The 26,206-nt window shown below is 46.1% G+C and overlaps 1 protein-coding gene across 1 annotated transcript in view; it reads right to left on the bottom strand.

The window, feature by feature from the left end:
* Positions 1-23,347, bottom strand: part of LOC119440568 (uncharacterized) — a 29,360-nt gene extending 6,013 nt beyond the window's left edge. Inside the window, exons 1-9 of the mRNA XM_037705466.2 lie at positions 23,221-23,347; positions 16,608-16,733; positions 15,085-15,174; positions 13,086-13,185; positions 10,576-10,652; positions 7,118-7,284; positions 4,619-4,753; positions 1,592-1,757; positions 451-604 (exon numbers count right to left, since the gene is read on the bottom strand). Of these exons, the coding sequence (XP_037561394.2) occupies positions 451-604; positions 1,592-1,757; positions 4,619-4,753; positions 7,118-7,284; positions 10,576-10,652; positions 13,086-13,185; positions 15,085-15,174; positions 16,608-16,727 (1,009 nt within the window). The 5' untranslated portion in view covers positions 16,728-16,733; positions 23,221-23,347. The remainder of the gene's footprint in view (positions 1-450; positions 605-1,591; positions 1,758-4,618; positions 4,754-7,117; positions 7,285-10,575; positions 10,653-13,085; positions 13,186-15,084; positions 15,175-16,607; positions 16,734-23,220) is intronic.
* Between the last annotated feature and the right edge of the window lie 2,859 nt (positions 23,348-26,206).

Below are 26,206 nucleotides of genomic sequence, written 5' to 3'. Positions count from 1 at the left end.
AGCCCTTTGAATTCCTGCACCTGTACATTGCATGATCAGCCTCTCTCATAACTCGAACGACTCATTTCACTGAGCATTTGTTTAAGCGGAAAACTAGATGGTGCAGTTTTTGGAAGGAAAGCTGCATGGCTCGCACAGACTACAATTCCTCAAGAGTGCCCGGCCAGTACTTTAATAGTGTGTGTAGAAGGTGTGCCAGTTCAAGCATTGATTGATACGGGATCTTTTTAAACCTACAAGCAGCTGCAGTAAGCTCCCAAATACAGTCCTACCGCAGCTTGAAACTAGTCTTGAAGCTTCTTTGCCGTAACCTCTGAGCTCACGGTGCTGAACCGTTATGAGCGCTCGATACAATGCCCTATTTGCAGTTCTTTCGTGAAGGTAACGCTTAAGTGATCACAAGTTGCAACTAAAACGAATGAGCAGTGAAAGAGCAATAAAACTACGTACCGTCCACTACGAGATCTCTACGCCTCTTTCCAATAACCTGTACGACCAGCGCATAGCATGACGTGATGAAAAACTGTCCTGGCTCTGCAATGAGCTGCACGCCACTCGATGCTGGGAACAGAAGATCAGTCGCCGAACGAATATTCTCGCACACCTGCACGCAAACAAGCGATGCAATTAGGCTAGTCCTTCGATGGCCAGCACAATTTTGCAACCGTCCGAACTAGAGGCGGAAATTTCCGCCAACTTTGAACGTCGGTTTTCGTCGCACTAAGCTTGTGCGGCCCTCTTGTACGAAACGGCATAAAACATGGCCTGTGTTGGCAAATATACGTAAAGCAATTGGAGAAATTTTAAAATTTTGTGCCTGAACAAGAAGTCCCCCTCTATATATGTATATTAACCACAGATTGGTTCGCAATGGGTGCTGAATCGGCTGTTTCTCGTGTGTACCAAATATAAAGTAGGTAATCTCGACAACGTGTAATGTATACAAAGTCGACAAATAGATTCTACTATCATAGGGGGCACATCTCGCGTTTGCAGGCTTTGTTTTACGTACATGCAAGCCACTGTTCAGTGGTCGGTTTCAGCACCGGTGTGTTTGTATTCTCGACGCGTCGCCAAGTGCTCAAACAGTGATCAACGTGACCGTTTTCGTCATAACAGCAATTGCAAAGTTAGAAATGTAATGGCATTGACAATCTCGGAGCGCTGCTTTAAGAAAGCAGATAAACTTAATTTAAATAAATTGTAATTTCTTAGGCTTCAAATGTTACAACCACAGTCCGATTAGGAAGCATGCTGTTGTAGGGGATTCCGAGTTACTTTCACTACCTGGGATTCTTTAACATGCTCCTAAATGTAAGTACACGAGCATCATTGTATTTCGCCCACATCGAACTGCGACGGCCGCGGTCGGGATTGAACCCACCAGCTCAAGCTCAACAGCGCAACGCTGTAGCCACTAAGCTACCGCGGCGAGTAGAAAAACTGACTGAAATGTATCGAACTTCTGCGTGTGAATTAAGTGAAAGCTGCGAAAAAAATACAACAATCGTTGATATTGTAATCTAACAGCAGCTAGTAAATGCCCCTCAAACAGAACGAATACATGCGCACAATGGAAAAACGTATATACCTTAAGAAAGTTGTCACGTTTTCTCAGTCCTCCGGGAAAGCCTCCACCAATGTCAAGTACTGTCATGTAAGTTCCCATGCTCGCTGCCACATCGAATACAGCTTTTGCAGTTTCAATTGTGCGAGAGAAGGTCTCAGGGGTCTCGTAGGCGCTGCCGATGTGAAACCTGCGTGAAGGTGTTGAGCTGGCGTGTCACTGTCTTCTTTACAACAGGCCAGTTGACAGCCGGGCGGAATGCAATATTATGGTTGCAGAATTTTTTATCATGAGCACGCTCCGTAATCATTTCACTCCTTGTTATTTGCCGCTTGGTTATTGCGTAAAAGCTGTAGTTTACCGTCTGCGTCTGCTGCTGCAGCCGTATGGCAGTGCGATATTCGAGTGGTACGCTTGTCATCTGAGTCTTTTCGCTTCAGTTCACGGCGTTTAGTTAGGCGATTTTGGGTAAAATACAATACAAAAATTTGGACGTGGTGGGTATTTCTCATGTGGAAATAACGGAGGCTGATGGAAAATTCTCAACGAGCTTTCGGTGTGAACTTGCACCTTTCTAAAGCGAAGCTTTATATGGCTAGGCGAAACGAAAAAGCGTCTGTTAGCCGCATGTCCACCGAAAACTATCCTCATCAGCATTGGCAAGGCGTCGTCGTCTTCTTCCGCAGCTGGCTCGTTGGCGCCCCTTGGGTTGCTCTCGTGCTCGGGCTCGGCACGCGCTCGTGCCACTGCTCCCACGTTCGTCATCGTCATCTTCTTCCAAAGCTGACTGCGTTGCCACTCATCATGCCAGCGCAGAATTTCACTTCTCTTCTGTCATCGTAATTGGGCGGCCGCGTTTACGGGGATACGATTGCTTAATGGGGTTATGAGCCATTCATTGCCTTACATAATGGCCAGATAAAACTTTGAAGCAGTTGAATGTCGAAGAGTCGCAAGCGGCAATGGCGGGCAAGTGCTGCTTTAGTCGGATACAACTTAAGTCTGCAGTGAAGCCCCGCCCACGCCCTGATAACCGCCAGCCACTGTTCCTCCGCGAGGCTGCAAATAGTTCGTACTTCAAGCTTTCCCTGTTTCCTAAATAAGGCGGTAACCACAAAAATAATACTATAGACGCCTAGTTTTATACGTTTTCACTCGTCTATTATAGTGGAACGCACAAGTACGACAACTACATTCGTATCAAGTACGACGCCATTTAGAAAAGATAGTATGACGACGATTTTGTTTGCTTTTGTTATTTGCTGGCGGAGTAACACAACCCCGCGTGGTCCGTGTGCCTTTGTTGCCAACTGCTGTTTTCTCTAAGTTGTATGCTACTATAACCACGCCACCGAGCAAACTCGAGACATCGAACGCAAGCGACAACGGTGAACTGCTGGCATCCCGGTCCCGGCGGCCGCATTTCGATGGAGGCGAAATGCAAAAACGCCCGTGTGCTTGCGTTGTAGTGCACGTTAAAGAACCCCAGGTGGTCGAAATTAATCCGGAGCCCTCCACTACGGCGTGCCTCATAATCAGAACTGGTTTTGGCACGTAAAACCCCAGAAAGAAGAAGAATGCTGGCATACCGTCAGTGACGTCGTTTTCTCGGTCGCAGCCGAACGTGTGTGTAACCTCATTAAGAACACAAAGACGTAACCAATAATTGAGAGATACTTTAAGGAACCGTCGGCATTTACCCAGTGGTAAACATCGCGGCCACACTTTTCAGCTTCGCTGGTTTACCATCTGTAAGGAGTGTCATATGGCGGTGACTTTTTTTATCTCTCTGTAAGGAGATGTAGGCACCTGCCGATGGCGTTGCCTGCTGCTCTTTACTGACAGATGCGCACAAATTGATACTAATGATTCTTGCAAATAATAAAGAAAAGAATGCAGTGGCAATGGTTCAACAGTTTACATATACAGACACGACACAAATACAGACACGACACAAATTTTTCCCTGTCCAGGGAAAAAGTTGTACCTCGCTGACAAGCTTGATCAAAAGTTGGCACAGTAGAAATTATATGGATACAGAAAGTAGAGGTTCATTGTCGTTACAACAGCGCCAGACGTCCGTTTCAGTTTTTTGAAACAAGCCTGCAAGTCTTCACAGGGGCTAGAAAATGGGGTGAAATTATTAAATGCGAAGTCATTTCTTTGGTACCATACCCCACTTTGGTATATTCATGTGGCCTCGATAGGGTACCCAGGTAAACCAAAATCTCGCATAATTTACACAATCGCTGTAGATGAGATGTGCCGAGTTCTTTTTTCTTGATTATTTTTTTTTTTGACACCGAGGAAGCCGCCCGTGTGCAAGGACTCGAGAATGTCACCTAGGCTGGGATGCTTGTGGCCCCACCCAACCCAAATCGCCGAGCCTTTTCAAATAGTTTTCACTTACTCACTCATAGGATGTTTTATACAAATACCTATAAGGGCTATTCAAAAGTTTTTCTTTATTCAAAAAGACATCAGACTTGTGCGCCTTGCAGACTCGCAACCGAATGTCAAGCGAAGTTGTTTCTTTCCAGAAGTTGCAACAGGAGCTTCAATTGCCTGTAGGTGCACGTGGAGGACAAAGTATAAGCGATCTTTTGTCGTTATTACTGAGATCGGTTATTTGTTTTAACGCTGCTAAGCCTATAGAGGGACACAATCCACGTGGCGTGGCCTCCGAGGCTGCATGCGCCTGGCAGGTTTTACTCCAGCGGTCCCATTCACACAGAGAGCGCTTGAGTTCAGTTGTGGGCGTGTGAAGGGCTCAATTCTCGAGACCCCATAGCTCTGCCTGGCGGAATGGCCGCTGAGAATAAACTTGGTTTTTCTACTAATGATGCGACAATGTAGCAGCCGCATTTTCTCTGTATATGAAGATACCATCTCCATGTACAGGGAAAATGTGTGTGTCGTAGTTCTTCCGTTAGGGATAACAAATAATGTTATGCAATACACACACACCGACAAACAAACAAAAACTGGCATTTTTGCATTTCTCGTCAAAGTGTGGTGCGTTATGGTGTCACCCAAGAAAATGATACTTACGACACACCGACAACATTGCATCCCATCGCCTGGGCTCCTTGCAGAACTCGCTTGGCATCAGAGAATGGCACTCCAAATTTATTGTGGAACATACTATACGATCCCGTCTCGTCAGCTTTGATTCTGAGAAGCAGCCTGCAGAAGGCGAAAAACGTGCTTTGTGTTGCATTATAGCTGTCGAATCCATTAGGTGCGAAAATCGGACCACGTAAGTGGCTTAACTCCAAGTGACACAATGTGAAACGCACTGATTGCAAAAGGCAATTGACTATTACTGCGTATATGTCGTTAGGAACACCAACGCAGAAGTGAACTTTAATTATGCTGATTTCCGTAAGTGCATGTGCGATCCTGTGTACAAAAGCAGAGCACTCATTCAAAGATTATTTACTACATGTAACGACACTGTCTACGCAAATCAGCTCAGCTCTACTCATTATGACACTTCCCCTCGATGAGCACAGTCACCGACATCATTGCGCTTATTTCTTAATACGTCGCAGCCTCATTCTTTATCATGCCGCCACATAACCCCGAGCGTGACGATCATCGCTTCGTGGAGGTAGATTTCGTGTCCTTAAAAGCGAGTGTGGGTGCAAGTGCTTTCGCATACATCGTTAAATGTTCTTGTGCAAAAAAGAGAGAAAAATCATGCCAATTTTCATAACATATTTCTGTTTGCTTGATCGTGATGCGCAACCAAAGCAATTTGTTTATTGTTTCCCGTAATTTTACAAAAAAATGTTATATCGTTTATTCCATTAAGGAAGTAACCCTTACTCTCCTCATGACTGCAGCTTTCATGCAGTACGAAAGAGTAAAATGCTGGGATGCGGTTGTAACAGATCGTACATGTAGAGATAAGCACGCCATGCAGAATAGATGAGATGTGACCATCCTGAGAAGACATCTGGCGCGAATACACCCGGCACGGCGAGACACACCCAGATATCCACTCTACGAGTTTATGTAGCCATGCTCTGAGCAGCAGGACTCGCCTTGGTTCCAGCTGAATCTTATTGAGAAACTAAGACATTGCCTGGCACATACGAGATCTACAGGGTGTTTTCGCGAACACTTTCAAAAATGTTTAAAGGTTGCCTGTGGCAGATAGCACAATTACACTTCATGAGCTGGTCTACTCGAACAGACGGATATTGCTTGCACAAAAAAAAATTGAAATTGGAAAGCATAGAATCGACAATGATACGAGCGTCCAGCCAGCGCCTCCTCTATTTTTATAGCGATAGCAATTATATGGACACTCAAAAGCAGATTTCTGCCGTCGGCGTCGCCGTCGCCGTCGCCGTGAGGTTCCGTATGACGTCAATGGAGATGAAATCGTCGCCGCGCGCCGCCGAACGCTGTATGTGCGAGTGAAAGAGCGCTAGGGACGCGCGCTTTCACGGGGAGTGAACGCACGGCGGAGAAGAAACGCGCGTTCTGCGCTGTGCTCCCTTAAGGGCTGCAGAAGTAGGCGTCTCTTTCCTCCTGTACAATCACCATATATGTAGAGTAAACGTACCTTCTTCCGGCGCGCGAAAGGGTGTGGGGGAGGGGAGGGGGGGGAGGGAGGCGACGTTTAGCTGCGGCACCGAGTGCCTATTTATATCAGAGGCTCCGGCAACAGTCACCAACGCCACACGCATTTTGAGCGAACGCGGGCAAAACGCCGGCGGCATCGAGAACAGTTCTGCGTGTTGCCGGTGCTGCTGCATGTCAAAGTTTATACAGCTGATAAAGCTGCTATCATTACTCCATATAGCTCTCTTCAAATTTGCTATCGCAATTGATGCTTCGCCTTTCAGGTGAAACTGCGACAACTTTTTTCAATGCCGGTGCAATCGCTCGCTCCGCAATGTTAGCCGTTGGTTCGCCTTAGTTCAGTCAGTTGCCGCGATGTGACGCTACCCAGAGGGTACGACTAGGGAGCCCACATGCAAGTTGCATGCAGGCTCCCTAGGTACGACTAAAGCCCCTCAATGTTGAGGGGCTTTAATCAAGAAGCACTACCAACGCCACCTAGGTGGCGTTGGTAGTGGCGTTCACCGTACTCAGCACAGCGGAGCGTGGCCTCCGCAATTAGCTCTGAAAATGTTTCTGAAGTTGATCGCGGAGGCTGCAATTACGACGCGCTGTACGCGCTGATTTGACTCGGTGACGATTCAGTTACGTGCTTTGTCTTGCGCGTTGTATTAGTGTGTCAGTTACGTGCTTCGTCTTTCGCGTTGTGCTAGCGTGTGCAGCGTAGTGCAGCTTCCATATGCACGACGGTTGCTCATGGTCATCGACGTTGGTAGTCGTGATGGAGGAGACGTGCCACCAGGCGTCAGCGTGGGTGCATCAACGCCTAAGGGCGCTTTAGCCACAAAACACCAATAGACATTATATATCAATGTGCAATAAACATTACACTACTTCTGTGAAGACACGTTTCACTTTCGTGTTCTATACCGATTCCTATATAAGAGGGATCAACCACATTTTTTTTTTACTCACCTCACGTTCTTGTCTTTCACCTTGGCGAGCTCTTCCACTGAGTCAAAGCTCATGAGGGTGATTTTATGCTTGAGGGCGAAGTCAATGTCCCACGAGCCTTTGACAGTGCTGGCAAGCACTATGCGATCTGGAGAAACGCCCATGTTCAGAACAGCGCTCATTTCAAGCTGAAATAGTGTAAAATGGGGATAGGCAAACATCACTTTACTTCGGCGAAATACGTCCGGGCAAGCAAAGGTTTTCTGCAGAAGATAAAAAATGTATATCAGTTGCGCTAATGCAACAAAGTAATATTGCCCGAACCATTAAACACAGGAAGATTTCCACGCTCAAAAATGGGCACCAAAACTTTTTACATTAAGCGTGCGCTATCTCAGCGCATAAACGTCAGGACATTTCGAGAGCTTAAGGGAACTATCCACGAAATCGTTGACTTAGAGTTGCAGTTTAGCTAATATACCAGTGGTTGTCAAAAAGTGGAGAACGTTTGGAAGGATCGTCTCCCAAAAATTAAGTGGCGGGAGAAGGTATGTGCAAGTTCTATCATTCGCGAAAGTATTTTCGTCTTTGTGTTTCAGTATTATGGCATGTAATTAAAATGTGTTGTTATAAGGGATTCGTGGCATTCATTGCTTATAGGTTGCTGCTATTTCGTCATTAAATAAAAGTGCGTTAGATGGCAGTGTCCTATACACAAATGGCACAGAACCACTTGAATAAAACGCTTTACATACCGGCATATTTTCCGTTCACTATGCAGAAATTTCGTAAGCCTTGAAGTTTTTTTTTTTTTTTTTTTCAGGTCGCAGTCGCATTGCCGCTTTGACATAAGATACTGTCAAACAACTCGGTGACTGTCCTTTAGTGGTATTGCTTAGAGACTGTTTTATGGGCAGCATGCAGTGCGAATTCATGCCCTTTTCATTACCGCAGGTATTGCAACTTGGCTTCTGACATTGCAGAGACGAATATATTTGACAATTTTCATAGCAACACGCTAAAAACGAAGACAAAGGGATAACATATGACGAAGGCGCTCGTCCTGTCGTATGTGTTCCTTTTGTCTTCGTTTTTAGCGCATTTTTATAAAAACTGTCAAGATAATCCAACTCGCCCAAACCAAGGTATTCTTGAATACATTTGGTTTCGCTCGCGGAAGCTAGCGTATTTAAGCTGTCGCGTTTCAGTGGCTCATGTTGAGACCTTGAACGGAGGGCTTTTAATACTTAACGAATATATGTACACCACTGCGTTTTCTGTTTTCTAGCGACATTTTCTTTCGTTATATTCAATAGCGCGTAAACCTCAATTGTGTAAAACGACACAAATTCTGGCACTGTAAGCCTTATTAAGAAGCTTCGTTCTAGAGATCGGATCGTTGGTCTCAACATACGACAAGCTGTGAATAGGCGACGTTCTGTAAGGGCCAGTTGCTAGCCGCAGCCCTTGATTGTGTTCTGCATCAACTAATTAAAGATATTATTGTATGACAGGCCGATAGATGACGCCGCCGTACTTAATTTTACTGATAGATAAGAAAAACACACTTTTATCAGAGCCGCAATGCTCCCGTGATAAGACTATCAGGCCATTGAGTGCCTTGTTCAATATAGTCTTCAGATACGTGTATGAGAGCAAATTCAGCTTTTTTGCAAATACACCTACTAAAAACTTAACTCATTGTTTTACTGGAGGTGCGGTGTCACGTAATTTTAGAGTGGGGTCCTTTTGTATCCCTCCAGTTTGAGAAAATATGGCGGCGATGTTTTTCTTTTTGTTTTCCTTTTCAGTGAAATAATCTGATGTCGTTTTTATGATGCCCCTGGTGCAAGCGTATTGGAAATGATTTGCATCTGTCGTTCACGGACTCATCCTTGAGCAGGGCAAGTGCTAGAAACGGACTTTGGTGTTGAGCGGTCCTGCCAAGGCTATTTACAACTCTGGATATTCATGACAAACGAGTAAAAATGCTCAACATTGCACAGAGCGCTGCCACTTGTGACCTTCGTAGCCTGTTGCTGTGTCTCCGTATAGCGGAATTGAACCTGTTGATAGCCGTCCTGAGAGATGAATCCCCATGTTATCTCATGAGTTGTAGAGATCTTCCGCGTTCTATTCGCCACTATGTACGTTAGAATCTTGCTAAAATTCCACAAGGTTCCGCGAAGACCATACTTCAGACAGTGTTGGCACTTGAATCGCTCCTGCTTGGTTGTTCATTGAACAATCCCCCGCAGTATGATTCCTATGGCAAAACCTCTGTGTACGCTTAATTAGCGAAAATTGCCTTTCATAATGGAATGAAACTGCGCTGATATCATTCCTCGCATGGTATAACTTGTATATGAAGCAGTACCAAATCCCGTTCTTCACTCTATCGGAGGCCAGGTAACCGGTACATAAATCGATCAGCGATACGTCGCCCGCGAAGATCACACTATAACGTATTTTCCAAACGATAGTGGCGCATTGTATATTCGCAGAGAGATACCACACGTGACACTTGCTGTCAGCTAGTCCTGCTCTGATGCTATGAACGTTTCTTCGGTCAGGGTCCAGATAGGAAAATGAAAAGTCTGCATTGCAAGTGTGTGTGCGACTCCACAGAAACAAATTCCCATTGGAATCTTTCTGAAAGGACTGTCCGATCTTTGTCGAGCTCTGCGTATAATTTGTGGAGGCTTTAGTGCACATTACACGTCGTGGGATAACAAAGCTTCGGATGGCCGTAGACGGCGACGTTTGCGTACTAGTGATCCGTTAGACCTATGCATTGCGAATGATGACGATGGGACGTTTTATAGACATCTTCGTTTACAAGTATCATTGATTTGAATTTGCACTTTAGTGATGTTGAAGTGACTTATGGTACGGGGCTAGACTGGATGCACAGTGATCATTTTGCTATCTTCATTAGGGTTACCATCTCAAAGGCGGTTTAATTACTGAAGTAAATAATTAGGACTGCGACTAGGAGCACATTGAGAACCTGTCAGGCGATAACTTTCAAGTCTCAATAACGATAAAAGCGTTGACTGCGACCAAACTCAAGATCCCTGCACATTTTCCAACCCCGAACCTAAACCTTCGTAACTTGTGTGCTGCACGAAGATGGGCTGAGAGGCAATTATATATACCTGTTTTTCTCTAAACCGTATTTTTGTGGACATAAAAATAATTTTCTCAGGAACTGCTACGCATTAGAAAAAAAGTTCTATCGGTCGGGCACGGATATCTGTCGCATTTACCGAACACCCCCAAAAACGTTGTTGCTTCCCAACTTTTGTGTTTATGAATGAGTTTGTCTAAACAACAGGGCAAAGTTTGAGCGTCTGCTGCAGCAAAATTTTCCTAAACGACGATCACAACCACAATTCTAGCTTTCGTTCATGAAACATCTCATTGTACTTGATCTCAATTGAACCAACGGGAGGGTCGTCATTCTCGTTCCTGCATACCTTGTTTGCGCAGTCGAAGCTGATGCCAAGATTGTTGAGGGCGTTCAATGCCACAGGGTCTCTACAGGACTTGATTGCTGCAGGCGATTTTGAGTGAGAAAACATGGGCACAGTGCGCACTTTGAAATGCTAGCATTGTTGCGCGGACAAAGGCGGGGAACAAGAACGGGACGAGTCCCTTAAGGACCCCTTTGCAAGGTACCGTCTTACATCAGTGACAAATTTAAATAAATTTCATACACTTCAGCAAAAAAAATATGTTACGTAATATATACAATGTGTCATATGACCACACTTTACCGCCACTGTTCGAAAGAGGACGCATAATACAGGTATTTTATATTTACAATTACCGGCTAATATCAAAGAATCGAATGGAGGAAAATATAATGTACGCGTATCTTATCTTAAATAAATAGCACTTCTCCGTAAAAAAGAAACCATACACACAACAGGGCAACTGTGATACGTGGCACGTATACTGTTGCAGAACAAAATGTTGCAAACAAATTATAAAGCGCACTTCACCTAAATTACTAAATTTATGCCTCTATAGTAGCTTAAACCCGGTTCAAATGAGAAAAAAAAAGAGTTACAATGTTTCGCCTCGAGTATTACTTAAAATCCTCGAACGAGCGTTTTCATTATTTCTTGTCCGTAATGTATTTCACTATAGTTATTCTACATCGATTGGCGTTTGTATTACAGCTGACTATGGTATATGTTTTATTCAGGCATTATTTTTACTACTAACTGAATCTGTGCCTTTTCTATTTGCATATTCCAACAGCAACATTATCTAGTCAAATGCTGCCGTTTCTTATTGCTCTGTTTTTATTTTTTTATTTTTCATGTTTGTTTGTTTATGTATGTTTTGCTGACGCTAATGCTGAAAGTCAAAGAAGCAAAATGTATTTTCGTTCTAGGAGGAAAGAGCTAGTCAAGCATGCCCTAGCTTTTTCACTCTCTCCCGATGGTAAATAAAATTATTATTATTATTATTATTATTATTATTATTATTATTATTATTATTATTATTATTATTATTATTTTATTGTTGTTGTTGTTGTTGTTGTTGTTATTGTTGTTGTTGTTGTTCTAAAATTTTGTTACACACTGTAAGCTGCTGATTGGGCTGATTGCCATCGAGTATAGCGTTCTATTACAATATATATATATATATATATATATATATATATATATATTCAGGAGTCAGTTTTAACGGCGGTCTAAGCAAATGAACCGTTGCGAGGCGATGGTGCGAGGAGGCGAGCTATCCTCCTCTCCCGCAGTTTTCTCCGACTACCTCGACCTGCGTCTAAAACATAATCTCACTACTTCACTCCAGCCTTCTTCCATATTAGAGTAGATAACTACCACGTGCGCGAGGTATTATAGAACATAATTAACCGATTTCAAGATTAGCTACAATATTACAGTCAAGAATTCATTCAAAATATTTTACATTGTCTCCGTTATCCCTGCTTTCAATAGCAGCTTTTAGCGGGCTTTTGACACTGTGTGGCTGCTAGCTAGTCTCCCTCTCAGTGACGCTGCTCGTGCACAGCAGCGTAGCAAGTTTACGTTGGTAGCTAGGGACGCCACAATGAGGGTGACGCGGCCGCAGATGCTCACCGTCAGCCACTCTTGGGTCACCCAGGTCTTGCGCGAGCAAGTAAATTCATTACTTAGGAGCGGCGCGTAATACCACGGTGTGCAGAAAACTTGGCTGTTGATTCTCCACGTGTAGCGGCTCGGCAAGGGCCACAATTAACCTTTAAATAGTTTGACTCATCGTGACCTCCACCTGCTTTAGGTCATGATGTACCTCGACCAGCCAGTCGTGCGGCAATTTTGCGCATATTCGCGGGCTTCTTTCACGCTCGGAAAATCACTTTTACGTAGCACGTATCGAGCAACAGAAAGCTGTATCGGGAGTATTTAAATGTCGCTCTACAATTTTCTCAATGGCACCATTCATCTAATTATAATATTTTACAAGTTGATTAATCAATTAAGACTAATTATGTCATTAGGTGGAATGCAGAAAATAATCTCAGTATTTCCAAGCAACGGCAAACAACAACATTACCTTGGTTCGCTCCAGCTACTAGACATTTGCATAGTCTTTAAGGTTTGGCTCAAGTTACGTGAAACATCCTGTAAATGCGCTCAGCCGCACGGGCGGCCACGGTAGGGCTCTCTCTCCTCCACGCGCTCTCTCCTCCCTCTAACGCTGCCGGGGGGACAGCGCGGGCTCGATCACGTGACACGAACCATTGAGCGCGCGGGAAGACGACGCTCGTCAAGCCACCATCCTTCTCAGCATGCCCTCGTATGCTTGCCGTCGTCGCACCCACCGCACTTCGGCGCGCATGCCCCTCACTGTCCGCGCACTTGGACTTTGCGCGGGAGAGTAGGGCGACGGTGAAAATGCGTCCGGGGTGTCCGTATAGTTGAATAATAAAGATCTCGTGGCCTTCGGCGAAAAAGAAGGCCGGCTGGCTCACCGTAAAAGGGCTCGATCCTTGGGAGACATTCCTTCCAAAGGATGACCTTCCTGGTTATGTCCCGCAGGTCGCACACAAAGAACGCATCGTCCTCTGTATGCTTTGAAAAGGAATTATTTTGACGTCGGTCATTGAAATAATCCTAATTTTGCGCTGGTTAGGGTTCAAAATATTCAAAATCATTTTCTGTACAAAATTGGGGAATGATATCTTTCCAAGATGGTTATAGTGTCCTTGCAGTCATCATTGTTTATCAAGAAACACTGGTCAATACCGTAACTCATATATTTCATGCCTAGCTGAACGAATCAAAATGATTGCGATTTGTTCGGACTTAGAAATCAGGGCCAAAAGCAGAGATTAGCAAAAGTTGTTACAAAAGCTATCCGGTGAACTACTTTAGAAGTATATAAAGTGAGTTTTGGGCCGATCGATGTGTTGAATTTTATATCTCATGAAATACAAGTACGCTTTGAATAACAGGTGTGTTTAGTAAGAGCCCTAAGTAATGTTTAAACATTTGACTTTATGCGCGCCTCTACTTTTCCTTGAGAGGTTTAGTTGATGGCGCAAGTGCACTACTTTCAACCTGATCGGGGTTCGGTGTTCTTTTATGCGCCATGAATGAAAGAATAGAGATCTCTCATGCCGTTGCTGCCAATTCGATTGCTTCTACTTTTACAACATTACATCTATTTAAAAGCAAGACAGGGCAGATGTACAAACAAACCTCTAAAGTTGAGTACTAAGAAGGCATGAGAACTCAAGCATCCTGAAATATCTGGGCCGATCTTGTCAGAGTTGCTCTCGTCACAATGACGCGTGTGGGAACTTCTTCTTTTTCGCACCTTTAGTAGACGGCAACTCATCACCATGTGATTCACTCCTCAAGACTTGCACGCTCGCGCTATTGCGACGGCAGCTCTCCAGTGCATTAAATCTCTTCTGTGCCGTTTTATTGAGCGGTGTCTTTCGCTTTCGAAGACAACGTGGTAGCCGCTGAACCCAGAGGTCCATCACAAGAGGTATCAGAAATGCATCATTGCAGTAATGACAACGTTAATACAGCAAGATACTTGAGTAATTCTTAACAATCGCACACGAAATCTTTGTCGGAAGTGGGAACTTTAAATAGTTTCCAAGGGGCGTTTTTGATTTGCTTTCAGAAGTTCGTGGTTCTGATGGTACTAGGCTATACCGGGCGATCAACTGGGGTCATCTTACAGAACTTATAGAAAGGACTGAATAAAAGGGCGCACATAACACGAGCAGGTCTGCTGTATATGGCTAATGGTATCCACAGGTGCGTGAACAAAGTAGTCGTGAAATCATCATCATGAGCCTCTTTTTACATCCACTGCAGGACGAAAGCTTCTCCCAGCGATCTCCAATTACCCATGTCTTGCTCTAGCTGACTCCAGCTTGCGCCTGCAAATTTCCTAAATTACATTGGTGCAGTCTGCGATAGACTGAAATAATTTCGAGCGTGGGCGTAGTGTGAGCACGCCTCTGCAAACGACGACACAAGGTTATTGCTTCCAAAGAATGAGCAACAACTCTGCGCCGCCAACCGGCACACAAACTAAGAATCTCTTTTCTGAGCGTGTCATATGCGCTCTTTGCTAGATAGATTTTGGCAGCGACTATATAGTAGTGAGCGTTGAGCCCTTAAGTTTAAGTTACACTCTTTAAATACTGCTAGCTGAAGCAGTTATAGGTGGAATAAGCTTTCAATATTATTTTGAATTATTTAGTGCCCCCTGGCGTAGTGAGCACCCACGAGCATTCCTTATCAGCATGTCTCATGTGGAGAGAGTAACAGACGCCTCAGTTGCTGTACCTGAGCTGTAGCACCCTCTATTTTACACCTGCGTAGATATTTTGCCTGTATTTTCCATATTTTTTCACTGTATTTTAGCTCTAATCCAAAACTCCCATCAGGCTTTCATTTTCTCTGATATATGACGCGGGCATTTATTATTCGACGTAATGTGCTTACCCGCTTAGAAATAATGTCCCGTGCCACGTCGGGAATGGAACCTTGAGTGTAGATGCAGCTTCCGTCGTCCGTTTGGCATGGTGAGGAAGGCTGGAAGCAGATGAAAACACAATCAGTATTTCATGCCTGATCAATTATTTTGGGCACATACACTTTCGATATTGTGCGTAAAATAGCAGTCCCCGCAATCCCTCTTGGAGATGCACTGGGTTTTTCTTGATTTTACCACACAGTTTATACGCGACGTTTCAAAAGGCAAATAAGCGTAAGGCCTGTGTACCTTGCAGCACGTTTCCGTAATGAATACCTCGAAATGTGTGCTGGTATGAAGCGCTCTTATCTGTGGACAGGACTTCTTATCTGCGCTGGCAGGCTTCAATTATCTAGTTTATAGCATGCGAGTATGCTTTAGTTTAATTCAATAAGTCAGTTGACTAGTGGAATGCTGGTGGTTTGCTATACGTGTACTTGTAATTTTTTCGCATACGACGTTCGCCTCCTCAAGTAATGCAGCTCTGCCATGAGATATGCGCTATCTGCAACAGTTTTTGACGTAAAACGTCGGTCAGCATATGGTGTCGCTTGCTAAAAACGCATGTAACAAAATGTACCGAAGGCATGTGACGCCAAGATCGCTTATATCTTTGCAACTGTTCTACCCACGCGCCTTACATTGTTATGGTTGTGTATAGGGAAAGAAGCAATTACTGGATCATGCCAGTGTCGCGTGCACAGGGGGCACAGTTGTCGCGACGCGCATGACGAAATAAGAGCTAAACTTAGCCTCTTGACTGGCGTTCAGGGAGGCGTAGCTCGGCGGTACTTTCGCCGATCAGAGCTTGAGTGGGCCGCGTTTAATTTGAGAGAGCTCACTCGGCCGTCGTAGGTATAATCCATAAAACTCTAGCCTGTGCTCATCGGAAGTTGTAAGGCTTACAAGTGTGCAATTTGTTGGCAATATCCGGCGCTTGCTCGGGTATGGCGCCCGCCGAGATCTACACGTCGTATACATACGCGTAGTTCCAGAAATGGCATGAGAAGACCCGGGCAGCCACAAAGACGGAGGCCAATACGCGTCCACCACCTTTGACCACGGCGCGCCCACTACTAATACGAAGCGAGAACAATTGCAAGTTCAAGCTTTAAGACCCCCTCCCCCCACCCGCCCCCCCGCCCAACTGTATCTTAAGTTAAACGTGTAAGCTTTGTAAGTGTTATTAAATGTCACTGGTATTTATTGTTACCTTTGTTTCTGTAAATATAGTACCCATAAAAACTGCGGCAGTATCCCCGATATGGCCTACCCAGCTTTTACTTTTATTTTCATAAAAAATTATTGGATAGTATTGTGATCACCATGGCTGTAGCACTTTATTCTACTGTTGTTGTAGTAGAACTCTATTGTTATGTTGTGGTAGTCGACTTGGTATGTGAGAATTCATGCTCATGGCAGCTATAGATGAAGGACCAATATCGCTTTATCTACACCTTTTCTTTCAAGCAATGCCTACACGATAACTTACCTCCGGGACTGAGACATTCAACATTTCTTCCGTGGCCGTGTTCGTCGACATCAATGAGTAGAATTTCAGTTTTCTTGCACCACCAGATGTAAGGAGAATTCTCTTCAGAAGCGTATTCATTACTGCCTATGGCGACAGAGAAAAGAACTGGTTAGACAAGTAAGACAGGAGAACTCCTTGACAGTGTCATTTTGTCAATTCTTCTAGCGTCACCGTAATAACGAGAAGCCGTACACCAGGGCATATTTGGGCAAACGCGGGGCACTTGTCGACGCATTCTTGACCAATCACAGAATAAGCGTGACTCTCAAGGGTGGCTCAGCGTTCTTGGAGTTGTGCTGCCGATCACAAGGTCTCAGGTTCGATTCGCAGCCGCAGCTGCAGCCACACTCCAGTGGTTGTAGGACGCAACAGACTTGTGCACTTTAAGTAATAACTGCGCGTGTACGGTTAAAAAAATTTGCCTAAGGGAAATGTCCGTCAACATTACAGACACCAATGTTGTCAAATACCTGCTCTGATTTCTTTATCTGAATCAAATTTAAAAATTAAGCCAATGTACGTTCTTCATCATCAGCCCATTTTTATGTCCACTGCGGGACGAAGGCCTCTCCCTGCGATCTCCAATTGCCGCTGTCTTGCGCTGGCCATTCTGTAACTCTAACGGTCCACCGGTTTTCCATCCTACGCATTACGTGGCCAGCCCCCCCAGCTCCATTTCTTACTCTTAATTTCCATTAGAATACCGGCTACCCCAGTTTGTTCTCTGATCCATGCTGCTCTCTTCCTGCATGTCCCTTAACGTTAGGCCTAGCATTTTAACGCGATAGTGTTAAGGGCCCCGTGTAGCAGAATCCGGTGTCGGCGTCGGTGTCGGCGTCGCTGTCGGCTTAAGCATCGGTGTCTGGCGGAAATAATCATGCCGAACCACATCATCCCGAAGCACCCCGACCGGGCGGGCGCTTCGCGTGGCGCAAGGCGTTAGTGAACAAAAATTGAATTTCTCAAAGTAAAATCCAGTCTGAAAATTTGGTAAAGTACGACTAACCACAACCTACAGACGTGATGGCGTCGGATTGTAATTCGAATATACGAGAAAAAATGCTGATAAGCGGCCAGGGATCTTTGAATGCTATCGCGTTCCACTCTTAAAGGCGAAGCTTAAGCGTCCTCCAATTCTGATGGTGTTTCGCTGTACTTTGGTTCTAGGCAAGATCGAGGGGAATGTTGAAAACCAAGCCTTTCTAAATTTTGATCGGGCCCCATGTCGCAGAAAATACGGTGTCGATGTCCACGTCAACGGCGTTTAATATAGCTATCGCGTTCCATTCTTAAAGGCGAAGCTTAAGCGTCCTCCAAGTGTTTTATTGCGATAGCAATTATATGAACACTCCAAGCGGATTTCTGCCGTCTCCGTCGCAGTGAGGATGCGTATGGAGTCCAACGGCGATGAAATCGTCGCCGCGCGCGGTATGCTGTATGTGCGAGTGAAAGCACGCGAGGGACACGTGTTTTTCGACAATGTACACCACACCGCCATTTAGGACGCTCTCTCCTCCCTTCATGTCGGATCCCGTGTCCATGCTTGCGTGACCGCTTTCCTCGCCCACCGCACAGCCGAAATCTCGTGCGACCCACTTTCTTCTCCTTCTTTCTCCCTTGACAACAAGGGTACTCGCCAAGGCTCTGTCTTGTCCCCTCTTCTATTTAACGTCACCCTCTTCCCGCTGGCACGTGCTCTACGCACTATCCCAGCTCTGTCTCATGCTTTCTATGCCGATGACATCACCCTATGGGTGACCACCGGCAATCTTGGCGACCTGGAGACCACTCTCCAGGCGGGCGTCGACGCGGTGGCGACTCACGCCTGGTCTGTCGGATTGAGCTGCTCCCCGGTCAAATCGGAGCTTTTGCTCCTTCTGCCTCTGGGGATGGCCCCCCTGTCGCCTTCTCCACTCACAGTCTCCCTTGACGGCACACCCATTCCCCTCGTCTCTACCCTCCGCATACTCGGACTCTTTCTTCAGTCAATGGCAAGCACAGCACCCTCATCACTCGACTCACAAACACTGTACACCAAACCATCCGCCTAATACGCCGCATTTCCAACTGTCACCACGCCATGCACGAACACGACCTCCGCCGCCAAGTCCAGGCCTTTCTTCTCAGCCGCTTCATCTATTCTCTTGCGTATGTTTTCCTTTCACGCACCTAGGAAGGCAAAGCCAACAGCCTCATTCGCCAGGCGTATATGTCGGCCCTGTCTCTTCTGTATTGTGTGTACACTATGGATCATTATGTGCTACGGTCGTCACGAAAATGTGCGTTCTAAATCAACAACTGTGTTTGCTTGTTTGCGTGATTTCCACACCTGATAATTAACGAAATGCTGGATTTTTGTTCGAATTATAATCGTCTTATGTCCAGTTGATAATCGTCCATGTGTTAGAATGTAACCAATGCAACCCTATGCTAAAGCTAGCAAACACTAGAGGAGAGAGGAAATAATGTAAGTTACAAGGAATTGCATACGTGTATTATAGTATGTGTTTTTTCATCATGGTGTTCAATTTCATGCTTACTGGCAATTGCTTTTTCGCATTGTATATAAAAACATAACAAATACTATATTTCATAAGTATGCCCTAAATATGCCTATTTGTAGATCGTCACTAAACAATTGTTCAATGGCAACTGACCCTGTACTGTTCCTTGCTAATGATATTTCTGCTTGCGAAGTTCTTGGATCTACAGTAGTAAGTGATTGGAAGCGCTGCGTGATTATAAGTTGTTTTGGCACAGAGAAAATAGAAATCGCCGCACATGACGTAATGAAAGGTAAGAATTAACTGGCGAGAATAGTGTTCTCTCTTAGACAAAACTCGGAGAGTAATTATATCTTCAAAATTATTAAAAAAAATAAAATTAATAAAAAAATGATAGAAAGGAAGTTGACTGAACATTAGACCATTGACTGTACCCACTGACCCATGTTGGCGGCAAAGCGATAAGAGGCACATAGAGATCGATAGTTAGTCCTATAAAAGTGCGCGAAGTTCCCAAAGAATGGTAATCTCATGTATAACACTTATACTGGTATTACTAAAGTTCGCGCGTGTGCACCTGACCCTTCTCTGGATCGCACCGCGCCAACGCAGCGGCAGTCACTCGCTAGCACTTTCGCAGCAGCCCTAACAATTAGAGCTGGTATCCCTAACCCGCAGTTCACAGTTAGTTGCGACCCCGGAGGGTGTCAGGCAAGGGGGAAAGGGCGAGTCTTTACCTTAAGGTGTTCATTCACCCTAGTTTGGTGTACCAACAAAGGCAACAATAGACAAACACAAACAAAACCACAGCGGTGGAGCGTTCCCCACAGCTGAGGCGGATACCGCACACTGTGACATACACACAAGACGCTGATAAGGGTTCCCCTCACCTAGCGTGGATCCGCGCTTGGGCCCTGAGGCGGTCAGTCGTACACGAAGGGCAGGCAGTGAAAGGTATACGGCGTGCTGCAATCTCCGCGCCCGAATTGAGCTGCGGCCAGTCGCAAGCTCGTCAGCCGACAGACAAAAACGCATCGGGGGCATAGCGGGAAATAGCCCTCCTCCCGAGCTGGGGAGAGGGAGTTTCCACGGTTTAAAGGAAGGGGAAAGGAGAAAACGGGGTACTTGGCTGCGGCGTGAAAAGGCAGCGAGAGCGGCGAAAGGTGCTCTCTCCCCGCTACCATCCGCGAGCGAGCACGTGATCATCGCGTCATAACCGTGCGGCCACTCCGAAGATATCGTAATGCGCGCGCTTTCCCACATCCACCCCTCCTTAACATCACCCTTCAGCCGCGCGAAGACGCCGCCGTCACCTGAGGCTTTCCCGAGAGGGACATGCTACTCCGACTTCAACACGGTTCGATCCATGTCGGTTACGGAGAAGCTCGAGACGCAGACCGCCGTTGTGGCCGTGAAAGTATAGTCGCGAGCCAGGCCGGAACATTGAATGATGGTGCAGAGCAGCTTGACAGTTGGTAACGGGGGTCGGAGGCATGAAGGCAGCTGGGTCCGGGTCACCTTGCTTCTCCGTGGTGTCGCCTGCTTAGTCAGACGTGTTGGGGTTGTGCTGTTGAAAGGGCCCCTGTACCTACCTTGGCTGCCTAGATTATCTTGACGCGATCTCCGAGCCAGCCTTGAGATGGAGCAGGACAACTGTCCTCTGGTGTGGCCGGAGGTCGTTGCCCTGTGGTGTGGTGGAACATCTTTTTTTTTTTTCCGACACAGCTTTCTCTTTCGTTACGCCTCCACTGCTCTTGCGGTTTTCGGCACGCCAGATCAGCAAAGGCGAACCGACCCACCCCAGACGATGGCTTGCACCTGGCTGCACCGCAGGGGTCCACTCTGTTCTTCCGGGCGGAGTCTTCCGTTCGGCCTCCTTGGGGCGGGGATCTTGGTTGCAGAGTTGTGCGGTGCGATTCGGCGAATTCTGGACGCTGCCACCATTTCGGACCGGAAGCTGTTTGCTGCCTTTCTCCCCTCGTCGCTGGCTGCTGGAGGATTCGTTTTTCTCGCCGCCTCTTGCGTGCAATGCGTTGCTCTCTGTTTACGGCCTGCTCGTTCGCACCCACAGCGAGAATGGTCTTTTCTCCTTGGTTTTTGTTGCACGGCTGACGATGGGCGGTCTGCGGCTGCAACAAAATGGTTAGCCCTTCTCGCTTCTTCCAAAGAGAAAGCGCGGGCTCGCTTTGGAAGGCTGCACGCTAGACATTGGAGGAGCGTTTCGTCCGATATAGCGCACAATAAGATAGCCTATTATATAAGGAAGTTATATGAGAAGTCCCCAATAAATAGGCTAAAATAAGTAGCGCATTACATCCCGCTTTATTCCAGGCCAGATAGCAAAGCGGCACAACTTAAGGCAAGTCTTAGGGCCACTCGATCACATGCCCGGCGAGGCCCGTACCGTGAAAGTAGCGTAAGTGCTCCTCTCAGAGTAGAACGCACCCCCCCCCCCCTTCCTCGCTTCTTCCCCCCCCCCCCTTCCCCATGCCTCGCGCACGATAGAAGAAGCGAGCTTCTTCTCCCTCGCGCGGGCGGGATTGAGCCGAGATCATCGGCTGACGCTTGCAAGCTTTCAATGGCACATACAGCGTACGGCGCGCGGCGACGATGTTACCGTGTTTGGACTTTATACAGAACCTCAAAGCGACGTCCACGACCACGGTGACGGCGACGGCAGAAATGCGCTTGTATTGTCCATATAATTGTCATCGCAATAAATCTTATACGTCTCATCACTTCAATGTGCATTTTGAGTAAATTAGTTATCAATAGGACCATTTTCAAGATCAGTAGACCGGCTGGTAGATAAATAGGTTTTCTCAAACATTTACCGCTGTGCGGCCCGCGTCGGCCATGTCTATATACCTTCACACCGCGCTCTCTTTGTTGTCGTTCCCAGCTCGGGCGTGCCTATAGTTTCCTTCCGCTCTTCCGGGGCGGCGCAACCATCGTGCGTTGTCGGCAAGACAAGCTGCCGTTCTCCATTTTGAATTTCACTTCTCTTCTCTAGTCGTAATGGGGTTCGAACGCCGCGTATAATGAGCACTCCCGATGAACAGCGCGCCTACGAAGATCGACGGCGAGAACAGATGCGAGAATGCTGTTGGCGGCGGCGGGCGGCAAACATCGACGAAGATCGTTCCCTAGAGGCCAGCCGCAAGTTGCTTGCCATGCAAGACGACGCAAGTCGTCGACTCTGCGTCGTGCGCTGAACAGCTTCGCTGGTCATCCACCTTCACTGAGCGAAATACTTGTGACTTCCGTCACAAGTATTGTGTCAGTATGTCACATACCTTTAATTTCGTAGTGCCTCGGGCTACTTAGCAATTGCTAAAATCATGCATCCCTTAGTAAAAGAAAAATATGGATCGCATTTTCAATAAGCTATGTGGAAGGCTATACTTCTAGACATCATATAAAATACAGCAGAAGATAACTGCTGCTTTAATTAACCTAGTTTACCAGCAACAAGAGGGCGAAATAGCAGTACGGTTCACCGTGAATACGGTCTGTCTCGAGTCATGACGTAAATTGAGGAAGGGAAAAAAGCTACAAGCAGCGTTTCTCCTGCATCCTGTTCTATCACTGTTGCTGATTCGTGCTGTTTGCGATACCTAGAATATTTCGTGTTTTTTTTTGCATTTGTTGCCTCTTTATATACAGGTTGACGGGCTCACTCTTAGTAGCACATTATCATTTATAGCTTCAGCGTTAGTGCAGCCTGACAAAGCTCATTAAGCACTGCGTCTGCATTCGTGTATAATCATCCTGAAACCGAAATGTCATAAGCTTTTCGGACATAATCTGAACTTGCATGTCGTTTTTTAATAAAGAATGCGCAATGTTACTGATCCAGGGCAAATATATTTGATACCTGCGATCATCATTGGGTTACATTTATTAGTCTTGTTATTAGTCAGTGACGATAGCCTACACCCGTTTACCATCGGGCTGAACCAAATGCACACAGGACTCTCACTAAATTAATATTAACGTCTCACGTAATAAGCGCAGAAAAGTAGTCTCTATAGACTGGATAAATTGAAGATAGTGAGGACACGTACCTGACTGTTGGGCTGTACGGACCCAATATAGTGTAATAGCGTGAGTTGCGTTTTGGTAATTCTAGGATACGTCGCCCTTGCTCCGGCTGGGTGCTTTTTGTGTCTGCTACGTCTAAACGACTTTTCCGTAACGTTACTTGATTTTGAATGCGCGCAGCTGCGTCTATGCACTGATATTTCTACACTTGCTTTGTTTGTTCGGTTGCACCAAATTGATCCTGACAGCCCAATTTAGCGGCCTGACAGCAATCACGAAAAGCAGTTACATTATTTTTGGTAAGTTAGTTTTTTTTTTCGAAGTACTATCCACACATGTATGATGTTCACATCGTTGCTTTCATATCTCTCTTTCCTTTGATTATCGCTTTACTGATTACAAATGGGGTCATGTTTTTGATACACACTGTGAATGTCAGCCATGGCCACATTCCGATGGCAGCCTAATACAAAAAAAAGTCGCAGTTTCGCCCAAAAGGCGAAGCATCGATGGCGAAAGCGAGTTATTAGACAGCTATGCAAACTAAGGAAAGTAGTTTTATCGGCTGTATAAACTTGTAAACATTTGTTTACAAACTAAGTTAACAAGCATGGTGTCACGCGCGCACAGGCAAATATGACCTTAATCTAAGTGAATGACCGCGGACACTCACTGTCGAAAAGCTGGCGTGAGGAAGAGCGGCAGCATTAGTGAGCGCATTGCCGTTCGTGCTGCCTGTCGCTTCAAGACGAGCTAAGCGGCGAGAACACAGCGCACACGAAACCACCAGCCCTCAGTGCGTCTAGACTCTGTACCTACCGCGGAGGGCCTTCGTGAAGGAGCCCGCGCGGCTGCGCTCAGCCGTGCCATACGCAGCCGCCGCCGGAGTAGAACGATCACCCCCCTCCCCTCTACTGCCTTGCGCACGATGGAATAGGCTCGATCTCTCCCTGCCTTCCTCGCTTGCGCGCGCGAGATCGAGCCACCATTCTTCTCGGCTCACACTGGCGCGCTTTAACTCGCACCCACAGTCACGACCGGGCTAGACTGGCGCGCGCGTTCGCTTCTTCGCCTTCTCACCCGTCGGGGAAACAATGGGAGAGTTTCTCAGCGCGTTTCTCCACCCGTCGACGGTAGGGGCGCAGAAGCGGAATGCAGCAATAATGAAACACAAAGCACTGTGGGGCCACAGTAAGTATGAGGTGGTGCGTGGAATCTGGAAAGGAGTAATGGTGCCAGCGCTAACATTCGCAAATGCCATTATATGCTTAAAATCGGATATATTGGCGGGTTTGGAAGTTAACCAAAGATCAGTAGGCCGGTTGGCTTTGGGAGCACACGGTATAGCACACGGTAATACGACAAATGAGGCAGTGCATGGTGACATGGGTTGGGCCTCTTTTGAAGTCAGAGAAGCACAGAGTAAAATTAGTTTTGAAGAAAGGCTCAGGAACATGGATGAAAATAAATGGGCGGCTAAAGTGCACAAGTATCTCTACATGAAAAGCGTGGACACAGAATGGAGGAAGAGGTCAAGGAAGTTGGCAACCAAGTACAGAATAATCGAAACTGTAAATAGACAACCAGGGGTCATCAGAAAGAAAGTATGAGAAATAGAGACCATGAATTGGATGCAAAGAATGGAAACGAAAAGGGCAATGGAGATTTACAAGAATGAGAAGAAAGAAATTAGAAGGGAAAATCTGTACGATAACACAAAGGCAGTGCCTTGCTATTTGAGGCTCGAGCCGGTTGCCTAAGGACGAAAACATATCGGAACAAATATTCGGAACTAGATGAGACATGTGTATGCTGCAGTAAAGATCCAGAGACTACTCAGCACATCCTAATGGAATGCGACGGGATCCACCCAGCGAGAACCGTAGGTAACGTGCAACTCCCAGAAGCGCTTGGGTTTAAAGTGGAAGGAAACATAAACAGATCAGCCGTAGAGATCAGCAAGAGACGATTAGAGTACTGGTGGAAAAAAAAGCAGGGAAAAGATGGATACGACCTGACTTGGATACGATCCTGATCTCTTAAAATCATAGGCAGCGGTACAAGGTAAATTTTTGAAAAATAAATATAATGAGAGGTATACAAAAATGCTAGATAAAGAACATGTATAGTATACCTGATTAAATCAAGCAGGCTAGGTGACTATTTGTCTCCGCCCCGTTTCAAAGGGGATGCCAATAAATCATCATCATCATCATTCCTCCCCTGCTCCGCGTGCAATGCGCTTGCCTTCGCGCTCGCACGATCTTTCTCCCGCGCATTCTATTCGGTGCTCTGTCGGTGTTGTTCAGTATGCAGTAAATTGTGGGCTCCTGAAGACGGTCGTACAGCCTTTAGTATACTCGCGGACACTAGCCAAGACTTGGCGCCGTTCATTGCACATCGGTATATAACTGCTGTGTGATGGTGTATTGCTGTGTTCCGTATTGCAAGTCCCGTTCCGGGAAAACACCCGGTGTTTCTTTTCACCAGTTCCCAAGCAACGAGTTTCTATAGCATAGTTTCTAGCGCTTTTGGACAAGATAGTGTTTTTTTTTTGTAAAGCCTCCGAACACAGCTGCCACGCAGGAATAGCAAGTCCAGCCTTATTTACAACGCGCTCCCACCTTGCGCTGCCCTGAAGGTGTTGACGAGAGCCATGCGAGACGATCCGCAAGTGTAAGTGCCGAGAAGTTTTTGAGAATACTCCTTGTAAATCAATCAAACCAACTGACTGACGAAAACGACAAGCCTTCGGCCTATGTACACAAGCCGCCCAGGAAACACTTTACATTGTAATTGTGAATAAGACACATTTGTGAGCTACTGTGTCCGCAAGAGTTTTCGCCTGAAAGTATGGCAACCATTGTAATTATACCCTTGTCACACGGCACCTGTAATGTCGTTCGCCGCGAATGAGATAAAGTGTTAATGTCATTTTTGTTGCTTCTACACGGGCATAGTGAATGACATTCGCAGCTAATGGCATTCGCCCATTGAATGAGTTTCCCG

Source organism: Dermacentor silvarum, chromosome 2, assembly GCF_013339745.2.
Source record: "Dermacentor silvarum isolate Dsil-2018 chromosome 2, BIME_Dsil_1.4, whole genome shotgun sequence".
NCBI classification, from domain to species: Eukaryota; Metazoa; Arthropoda; class Arachnida; order Ixodida; family Ixodidae; genus Dermacentor; species Dermacentor silvarum.
The sequence above is the reverse complement of the archived record's forward strand: the minus strand, read 5'-3'. Positions and strand labels throughout refer to the sequence as shown.